Source organism: Patella vulgata, chromosome 8 (genome assembly GCF_932274485.2).
Source record: "Patella vulgata chromosome 8, xgPatVulg1.2, whole genome shotgun sequence".
Classification (NCBI taxonomy): Eukaryota; Metazoa; Mollusca; class Gastropoda; family Patellidae; genus Patella; species Patella vulgata.
In genome coordinates, this window is record NC_065886.2 from 17,194,906 (window position 1) to 17,205,848 (window position 10,943).

The 10,943-nt window shown below is 34.6% G+C and overlaps 2 protein-coding genes and 1 long non-coding RNA gene across 3 annotated transcripts; all 3 read left to right on the top strand.

Moving 5' to 3' along the window:
* The first annotated feature begins 780 nt into the window (after positions 1-780).
* Positions 781-4,567, top strand: LOC130014035 (uncharacterized). Its single transcript, XM_056102839.1, has 6 exons — positions 781-858; positions 1,652-1,792; positions 1,995-2,346; positions 2,544-2,847; positions 3,941-4,061; positions 4,313-4,567. Exons 1-6 carry the CDS (start codon positions 829-831, stop codon positions 4,565-4,567), a joined length of 1,203 nt encoding a protein of 400 aa, XP_055958814.1. The 5' UTR covers positions 781-828.
* A 386-nt stretch (positions 4,568-4,953) lies between these two features.
* On the top strand, positions 4,954-6,271 carry LOC126830728 (uncharacterized). The gene is made up of 3 exons (XR_007683946.2): positions 4,954-5,160; positions 5,302-5,576; positions 6,165-6,271. It is a non-coding gene; the product is annotated as an uncharacterized LOC126830728 (long non-coding RNA).
* Positions 6,272-6,847: 576 nt separating this feature from the next.
* Positions 6,848-10,277, top strand: LOC130014036 (uncharacterized). Its single transcript, XM_056102840.1, has 5 exons — positions 6,848-7,066; positions 7,198-7,348; positions 7,565-7,848; positions 8,139-8,339; positions 10,089-10,277. Exons 1-5 carry the CDS (start codon positions 6,872-6,874, stop codon positions 10,275-10,277), a joined length of 1,020 nt encoding a protein of 339 aa, XP_055958815.1. The 5' UTR covers positions 6,848-6,871.
* The last annotated feature ends 666 nt before the right edge of the window (positions 10,278-10,943 follow it).

The window sequence follows — 10,943 nt, forward strand, 5'->3', positions numbered from 1 at the left end:
TTCTTGGAATACATTGTTCTATTTCAGATGTCAATAATATTCTTTCTCATTCTTGTGGCGGACCACAGAGTCGAAGTAATCCTAATCAGGGCGTGTTTACCTGTGAACAGACATTAACAGATTTATCTCAGTTATCTCTACCATTTAATCACAAGGATGTGTAAGTTTTCGTAAATAACAAGCATGATCCATGATATTATAAAACACGTGAACGACAGAACAAAAAATGTTTTCCGATTTCTTTGACATAACAAAAACAAAATACTGTGTATGCACATTACTTCCCACACAGTTAATTATTATGCTCAAGGGGTAGACAGTAAAAGCCCAATTGTCTGCCTTAAGGACTTGAAGCCTTGGGTAAAGTACCAAAATGAGATGTCTATAGTACGAAAGAGTTTCTATGTAACTGCATATAGCAGGGTAGATTGGAAATAATTCTGATAATAACTGCCAGACATATTTAAATGTGTTGAATCTTGTGAATGCGATAGAGGATAAAGTTATTTTCTTGTCTATTTAAGATTATATCTGTTTCAAAATGAATTTACACTGTTGACGGATATCTTTATATAGATATTACACCCAATAATTGATATTCTGCAGTTTAAACAAGCTGCTTTGTTTACAGTTTACTATAATGTCCATTTTAGACTCTCGTTTTCGATGTCAGTTGCCAATGGTGGATTTGTTAAGATTGAAAATAAGGAAACACGCTTGGTGGAAACTAAATATCTACAAGGATTGACTCAAACCAATACATTTTCTATAACATTTGACAGTGTAGATCCATATCATTGTAAGCCCCAGTCAGGATGTTCTCTAGATATGCTCTCTGATGTAGACTTATCTAAACAGGTACATAATTATATACTCTAGACCAATATTATTGTAAACCTCGATATTCACTATATATGCGGTCTGAAACATATATGGTTGCTGTTGACATATATTATTGATATCGTTTCTTCAGATATTATTTGAATTATAAAAACAAGTAGTTGTATACCATAAATCCATATTATTGTGAACGTTAATGACCTGCTGCTTTCTGGTGTTGATGTTCTGGACAGTATATTTATGTTAATGTAAACTTCCAGGATGGTCTTAGACATGTAGCCAAACTGTCCTCAGTTACATGTTCTTTAGATATGCTGTCTGATGTATACTTGTCTAAACAGGTAGAAACGTACCCCAGTCACATGTCACTGTAATAGTCAACATTGGATTTAGACACTGCCTATTATTATCTACTCAATACTTTTTTGAAAAGTCATATCTACTACTACTACTACCTTAGTTCCTTAACGTCTACGACCACAAAAGTGATATCGCAGAGAAAGTTATATCTACAACTCTTATATGTTATACCCCATCTCGATACTGTCGTCGACTATTACAGCTCCAAATGCTCCGTTTACGGCAAATGCAATGGCACAACCCGATTCTGAATACTTTGGCGGGGCATAGGCAAGTTTCATTACCAAGCTAGTATTTCATGGGTAATCACTGGCGTTGTTCCTTTTTCGAAATTTAATATGAGTTCGAAATATTGGTTTGTGCTCAGTGTTAAACAAAGAGGTCAACGGAGTATATTAGCCAATAAAAGAATACACCATGTGTGAATAATCATACATTATTTATTGTGTAGCGTACCAAAAGCTTTTCTTGGGACGGTTGGATTGATGCAGATGCTGGGATTAAAGAATATTCATATGAACTGTTTGAACTTCATCCTGTTGGTAATGAACTTGGAGTCAAGGCTAGGAAGACGGGGTCAAGCACTACATCAGTAAGTATCAGACAATACTTACTATAACGAAACAATGCTTCCGGGATCAATGTAAAGCTCAGATGTACATGAGTATAAATAACATAATATTTTATAACCAGATGAACTGAATACTAAAATGTTCAGTTTCAAGAAGATATCGATGTATAAACACTTTATAATATGTTTGTCATTGTTAAAAATAAACATTTTATACTTACAGAAAAGTGTTGATGTTACCTTTTCCAAACCTGCCGTGTATTCCATGATTTTATCAGCCTATGATAAAGCTGGAAATTATAAGAAGGCTAGACGATTGGTTATATTTGATGATACATCTGCTGTAACAACGACGTCCGGGAGTGTGCTTAGAGTGACTACTGCTCTTTCTACTACCAATTACAAATGGCAGACTAATTTAAATTCTGTTACAATCAGTTGGACTAATAGATATATCAACACTATACATCATAATGGTCGTTTTCTAGCAGCAGTTAGATCAGAACCTGGTGTAGAGTCTCAATATGATGATAATTATGGGTCTAGAACAACTCAGGCAATTAGCAATGTACAAGGTAACCGTGGCTTAATTATGGGATATGGTTGTAGACTCTGAAACGTTTCTACCATTCCAATAAATTTTAAAGCAAGGAAAATGAAATAGTTTAGACCTACTATTACACTCGCTTAAAAAAAGATTGTTCAATTTCTATTAACAGAGTGGTGTGATCTTTTCTTTGACATTTGATTATAGTATCCATTTATGTTGTAGGAATTGTTGGTATTAAAACCATATATAAAGTGGACCACGCTGGAGGAAGTTCGATTAACCAGCCTTCTCAAAATGAATTCGTAGATCTAGGAACTGATCAACAAGAGACAATAACACCAGTTCTGAAAGATGGCGATACTTTACGATATTTTATCAGAGCTTACGATATTTTATCTCAATACAAGGAAGAATCGTTGACCGTCCATTTTGATAGTTCACCACCTGTTATTGAAAATCTATGGTTAACAAAAGGTGATGAGGTTAATCTAGCAGTTCATGGTTTTGAGGAACTTGATAAAATGGTGTAAGTATTTGAATACTGGAACAATCATCCTGATATTAACGATATCTTCAACGTATGTCGCATATGTTAAAGGGCAAATCCCGATAATATTTTGGAGAATAAAACTGCTTAATTTTGTGTTAAAACCCCTCAAAATCCCGTACCTAAGGGCCGAGCAACTAATTCTATATTTGTGATATGTTTTCAAACAACTCACACCCGTCATCCGGAAACGGAGACCGGTGTCCCAAGCTGTATTATGCGGTGTCTGGATAAAATGAGACTTTTATTTTATAAAAACAATGTGTAGGTGAAATTTACCTTTCGTTATCCAGTACGGCACATGGGCCATTCACTGTATAGACCTCTAAAGGAACGGCGATAGATTATCAGGCCACCCAACGAAATAATTGACCAGCAATCTTAAAAGGGTTACGTGCCCGGATAAGCATTTTTGACGTTCGCGTCCAAACAACTCAATATTTTGAGCTGAAAATTTTGAGACAAGGTAAATACACCATTCCTCTATATTTTGGCCCTTAAATTTCATACGAATTCGGATTTTTATTTTTGAGACTCTGTTTAAGTCGGTATAGTCCCTTTAACTTGTAAACTACCAATAAAAGAATGGAAATTAATCTAAACTTGAATTGAGTTATGTAGGTTACTTCCTTTTCATTTAGAATTTTCATTCAGTTTATCTGACCAGTTTCTGTTTGACGTTGACGCCATATTGAGCAAATCAGAATGATTAACATTATGTTATAGATAGCTTGGTTGATAGTACTGAATGGTTGAATTATCGACAGGAAAGATGGAATTATGTTGTGAACATATTAAATATTAACACACATGTATTGATATTATATGATATAGTAGTTTCTGTTTGACGTTGACGCCATATTGAGCAAATCAGAATGATTAACATTATGTTATAGATAGCTTGGTTGATAGTACTGAATGGTTGAATTATCGACAGGAAAGATGGAATTATGTTGTGAACATATTAAATATTAACACACATGTATTGATATTATATGATCTAGTAGTTACCTTATAGGATAGGTAATAGTGACAGTATATACTGAATGATATCTTGTTATATAATTTACAGCATAGAATGGGTAGCCTATGATGATCATAGTGGAATAGAAACAGTACAATGGAAGATATTGGATCATTTAACGGAAGTAGAACATGGATCTCAGCGTATTCCACCACAAGGCGAAACAACGGTAAGTATACGACAATGAAAGGAAGGTTTTATATACCAATAGGGAAACTGTGTGAATATCTTCCCGTGAATTGCTTATTAAATTCTTTATTCTTCTAACAAAAATGAGTACACGATATTTTGTATTTAAAAATACTTGGATATTAATTAAAGGGAGAGGATTGGGTCTTCACAATGCAACAGGGGAGACAAGTCCTCACGCATGAGCCATTTGACTACTATTGTTTACTCTGTATTGATTTTATCTTTCAGAACATTAAAGAGTGCCAAAGTAAATATTCTAATAATGCCAGAGGAGCCAATTGTTATTGCATTCCTACTAGCACATGTTATCATCGCCATTTTCAAATAAAACAACCTACGACTGCTACACCCGGAGAAGGCATCTTAAACAATAAAAATACTGGTACGCATGATCATGATTATCGTATCGTGGTTACTGTGATGAACCAAGCTAAATTAAAAACAATTCTAACTAAACAGGCATGTATTAGATTTTCATTATAATACACATTGACCGCAAAAATACACTACAAGGTTTCACACTTTACATTATTCCTTGCTCCAAGCAAGATGCGTTTGGATTTTTAACCACAAATATACTCTACAATGTTTCACACTTTACATTCTTCCTTGCTCCATGCAAGATTTGTTTGGATTTATTATGATTGCGTGATAATTAAACATTGTAACATTGTTATGAATATATTATGACAACAAATTTACCTTTTTAGGGTGATATACCTTTTTATATGTAGAATAATTTAATTTGTCAAGGTGCATTGTCATGTTGGATTTATCAAAATTTTGCTTTTGAGGAATAGAACTGGATCTGGCGGAAATATTAATTATTAACTGGGTCTATACATTTTAGTCTATTTTAATTTCAGATTACAATTGATATTAGTCCACCACAACAAGGGATGGTGCATGACGGTAAATATGGTACACCGGAAGTAGACTTTCAGCCAGATTTAGAACTATTTGCACACTGGGAAGGTTTCTTTGATAGAGAGAGTGGAGTGAAATTTTATCAGTATGGGTTTTCCACGTCTTGTTTGGGTGCCAATAAATTTCAACTGGATCTTGCAAATAGACAGGTAATCTAAGCAAATGAAATAAAAGAAATAAAATGAATCTTCATTAATGTAAATGTATTTGTCCTTGGTAAGATTTATCCTTTAATGGTAGAACCGACCCGGACATTTATAAGGGCTCATCTCATACTATTATACTTTTAGGATGTTCAACAGACTACATCTACGCATGCTTCTTGGACAGCACCGTCTGGTGGTAAATATTACATCACCGTGGTAGCATATAACCGAGCTTTAGAAGTATCTGTACCAGTTTGTTCTGATGGAGTGGTTGTAGATAGAACATTACCTACTATAAGTGAAATAGATATAGAAGGGGCCAGAATTAAAGGTGGTTTAATAAAAGAAAATAATCAAGTATATTATATATCAAATACAAGACGCAAATATTTACTTAAAGACCCAGATGCAGCTTGTATGTAAGTGCAATCTTTAATTTAAGTCATTTTCGTATATTAAAAATATAACGTTAAACTTCTTGTATCCATGTATTTATCATACTAGTTATCTCATTTACAATGGCAGGTTTCCGTTTTACATTCGTCCATTATAGTTTCAGATGTCCACCCCTTCTTCTTTCAATACCATCATTAGTAACAGTTCTGTACATTTTTAATATATTTCATTAAAATAAATCATTTTATATAGCAAACCAACCCATTGATACTTGTTCAACTAATGTTAATTATCAGCTAACAAAAGGCCTAGTCTGATAATATCTCCATCCCTCACCTTAACCGTTATTAAAGATCCCCATATTTATATCTTTAAAACATTAGAATAAGTAAACAAATTAAACTATTTTACAGTACAACATATTGTTTACACATACAAGCTAAAATTAATTAATGTGCTACTAAATCATTATAAATAAGGTAAAAGTAACATATTTCATTACAAACGAAGCTTAAAATAGAACGAATTTTTTCGATGAATTTTAACCTCGAAGTATTCCTTAATTAAATGAAGAGAATGCTATTTTAACAGAATAGATAAATATATTTCAGGAGAAAAGCCAAAACGGTCGAAGTTACTTATCTTTTTCCTATTGAGAGGTTTTCCAATGGTACAATACATACATATCCGGCGAATATGTTTTGTGATGAAAACCCAATGACAGATGTATATTTATCAAAGATGTATCTTGCTATGCATTATCATGTAAGTATATTCTTCCAGAGGTGAATTCAGAATTTGGACTCCCCTAAACAGAGCATGTCATTAACGTCCTGTTGTACTGTTCCGACTAGGTCAGCCATAACTAAAAGATAAACCCAATAACATATACTAGTTAGATTTGTGAGTTTATCATGCCCAAATTAACCACTTGGCTACTCGTAGAGTTGAAGGAGCCAGTGCGATGTATAACAGTCTTAATTGATAATATTGACGCAATTTGATTTTTGGACGAATAGCAATCGGTATATAGAGAATCTCCTACGAGTCTTTTTGATATCCAAAAATATCAACACAAGTCGATAAAGTAAAATAAACGAGGCTCTGCCGATTTTTTTTTTTTTTTACTTTATCAAATTACTTGGTCAAATCTCTAGTAAATCAGAATTAGTAACGCAGTAAAAAATATTTATCGAATTCTCTTTACCGGGTTGAGTCCCATTTTCATAGGTCTGAACAATCTAAAAACAAGACAAGAACATAACATATAGTAATTTTATTTCAGTTATATGTTAATTGGACTGCTAAGGGTAGTTTGATGAATACAGAAATTTACAATTATGAATTTGGTCTAGCATCTGCAGAAAGTTCAGTTTCTGCCCCTGACATTTTACCATTTACATCAACCCATCACCATTCTTGGTACCGTGGTTACCACCCACAACTTAGTGATGGAACCGAATTCTACATCAGTATTAAGGCAATTAACAAAGCTGGAAAGGAAACTGTTCAGGTTGGTGGCGCTTGTTTATGATTCTAGTACTTTAATCAAATATTGGTTTATTTTTCTACAAAAGTTTAAAAGGTTAGAATATTCCGATAAGACTTATGGTACCCATAAAACATGTTATAATTATTTTCCAGGGATTAGGTCCGATCTTAGTTCATACTATTCCCCCTACTCTTGGTGGTGAGGTATTGGTTAAATTTGAGGATGAGATATTGGAAGCCGATTGGTCAGCAGCAACTGTATCTGATCCGGAATCGTCGCAACTTACCTTTACAGCGGCCGTAGGTAAGTTTATGCATGAGTTCTGCCTTCGCGAAAACCCCTTTTTTTTAAAGAAGATAATATTTTTAATAAGTAGTTTATAATAGTGTTCGGGAATGGGGTCAAATCTGACAACTATTAGGAGAATAGTCATCATAAAATTGTATTCGGATCTGAAAAACGAAACGGTTGTTCTTTGTCATGAATATACAGAAGCAATGTATATATTTCATTATACAGGTAGTTCACCGGGAAGTGAAGACGTCTATCCTTATTCTTCCTTATCGTCTGGTGGAAGTTGTATGTTAGCTAACCCGCCAACCTGTACAGCTTTTTCCATGGAGGATCTTCATTGGGATTTACATCACAACTTTACCTACTATGTATCTATAAGAGTAGAGAACATTGTTGGATTACACAGTGTGTTCACATCTAATCCATATATTCATAATACCAGAAAACCAGCAAAGGGAGTTGTATTTGAAGTTGTTCTACCTGATGAGGCAGCTGACTTTGGAGTTAATGTAAGCTTTTTCATGTAAGCTTTTTCATCTATGCTTTTTCATGTAAGCTTTTTCATCTAGTTTAATGCACATAATAACCTTATGGTATTGTTATCATGTCTTTGTGTTAGCTGTTTGGTAACTTCGACCGGGTATCTCTTCTCATACACTGCAATCTACATAGCTGATTACAGAAACCTCTATATCCACTAAACGGATATTACAAAATACCTTTGTAACATAGGCTTTCATCTGCGTTGTATTTCTCTATTGGAACACATTTGTTTATGTTTATATAAATTTCCCTTTAGGAGTTAGAAGACAGTAATTTTCAACTGTCGACCACTAAATTAAAAGCAAGATGGTTTGGGTTTGAATCTGATGATGTGGCCGAACACGTGACTTACAGTATTGGTATTGGTTCACAACCACTTGTTAGTGATATAAAAGATGAAAACGTTGGCAGTAAGACCCAGCATACGTTTCTCGGGCTTAATTTACAGCTGCACAAGGTAAGTATAATCTTTTAATGCAACAATTGTATACAAAAGCTACAAGATACTCGTTCGTCAGAAAAATCTCCTTATTGCTCTGTCCATAAATGCTCCCCATCCTTTCAGACCCGTGTAGACTGGTTAAATTTCCGGAAAAAGGCCTTCCTTAACAATCAAGGAGCATTTTTAAGTAAAAGTGGGGAACCAGGCCTTTCTAATGATTTTGGTGTGCTGAATAAGAATATACATGTTCCCAAGCCGAAATACGAGTTTTTGACCGTCTAATTAGCATAAATACAAAATGGCCGCCAAATGCTGCTAGATTGTCAGATATATTGTTAACTATTGACTTTTGGGCCTAATGTATTACAGACATATAGGAAGTCGACCACAATAAAACAAAAAATGATGTCATTATGCCCCTGTGAAGTCACTATTACGTCATATCCAAGATGGCCGCCATATTGATCAAAATTTTGTATTGATGTCCCTTTCCGTTTGGATATTTGTGCGTGTCTACCATAATGTACAGGGAATAAGCTGAAAATTTCAGTCAAATTGCTCAACTCTGAACCGAGATAATAGCGATTGACTTTTGGGCCTAGCCTCCACAGCAAAATAAACGCCAGTACGATTTCAAAATCATAGAGGCACTTAATCAAATCATTCTAAAAAACGACTTACTAAATGGATCAAAGTAATGTTGACACATTAGTGATTAATTCATCACAATTTCAAGACTTTACGAGAAGGTTTAGAGTCTGTACACAAGTCTATACCTGGTGTATCCACCACGAGTATCAATAACAGCAGCACAGCGTCTGTACATGGAGTGGACCAGACGATTGGTGAACGTCATTGGCACCTGGAACCACACTCTCAGAAAAGTCTGGCACAATCCATTGGCTGTGTTTGGTCTCCACTGAATTTCATCCCAAAGTTTAAGTCCGGACTAAGGGCTGACCAGTGCATAACGTTGACATCGTTCTGCTGTAGAAAGTCCCGAGTAACTCTGGCGGCGTGGGCACAGGCGCTGTCATGCTGGAAAACGTTGTCTCGATGACGTGCGAAATGTGGTATGGCGTGGGGTCTGAGAGCTTGGTCGATGTAGCGCACTGCTGTGATGCCGCCTCCTCTCCCTGGACCAAGATTTTGGAACATCACAGGACACACTTTCTAGTACAGGCCAATTCCACCCCAATCCATTATGCTTGGACCACCCCATGAGTCACGTTCCATGACACATTGGTCAGAGCAACGCTGGCCACTTCGACGCCATTTTCTGGTCCTGCCATCTGCAGTTGATGCGCAATACCGACTCTCAAATGTGTTGTTGGGCAAACTGTAGACGTTCACGTCGATGACAATCTAGCAGCATTTGGCGGCCATTTAGTATTTATGCTAATTAGAAGGTCAAAAACTCAAATTTGGGCTTGGGAACATCGATATTCGTATTCTTATAGTCTTAAGTCAAGAAATTACTCAAAATTTTTCGCCTTATTTTAACTGAAATATAGCCCTTATAAAACAGTGTATCAAATGCGTCAATAAGAAACTATGTGCAAAGTTTTGGGTTTCTGGATCAAAGATATTTCTCATAAACAGTGACTGAAAATTGAGTAAATTCTTAACTTAAGTCTGAAAATGTTTTGTGAACTTGGGGTCAGATTTAACGAACATTTGACTAGTCTAGTGCACAACTACAGAAATCTACATTTGTATGTATTGGTATTATTTTGTCAATATTACTATTGTTACTATTTTTAGACATACTTTGTAACAGTAACAGCTAGGAGTGACGCTGGAACAACAAAGGCATCGTCTAATGGTATCACTATAGTCCAGAAAAATGTTAACCTGAATAATGAAGTTCGGATAAAAGATGGCTCTGATTGTCAGCAAAAGGGTAAATTATTAAACAGCCTTATTCATAACTACAGTGCATTTTACGAATAAAGATTACCTTACAACCACATTTTTTTACGAATAAACATTGCCTCGTAAATACTGTATTGATGATTAAATTTAGATTACCCTGGTAGATATAAACATTTGACATCAACTATAATATCATCTCATAAAACCAATAGTTGGTGTAGGCCGACAGCAAGGGACACATTTATGTCTCTTGTATTTGATATTAAGTACTGCTGACAATGTACAATGCGTAATATGGCTATAAAGCTATTTTACTCTTAATTTTAATCCAATTTTTTTTCAAATAAAACATCACATTATATGCCTATCCTTATACCATATTACTTTTTTTCACTTTAACAAACATAGAAAGACTATCCTGGCTACCAAACCACCATTCGCAACAGGTGAATTATTTTCCTAATATTAGTAAGATAAGAATAGTACAATATTGATTTTATTGAACTGATACTGGAAGTATTAATTGTTATTGGTATTATCATTTTCATTTATTTATTTATAATAAATTCAATTAAGAACTCTCAAATATTATACGCCATTTTTTTCTGACACAGAATTCAAGCTTAGATTGTGAGTCGGATATTGACTATCAAAAATCAACATCTTATTACATGGCACATTGGACAATATCAAATGCATATAAACATATGTATCCTGATATTAAATGGACGTTACAAATGAGAC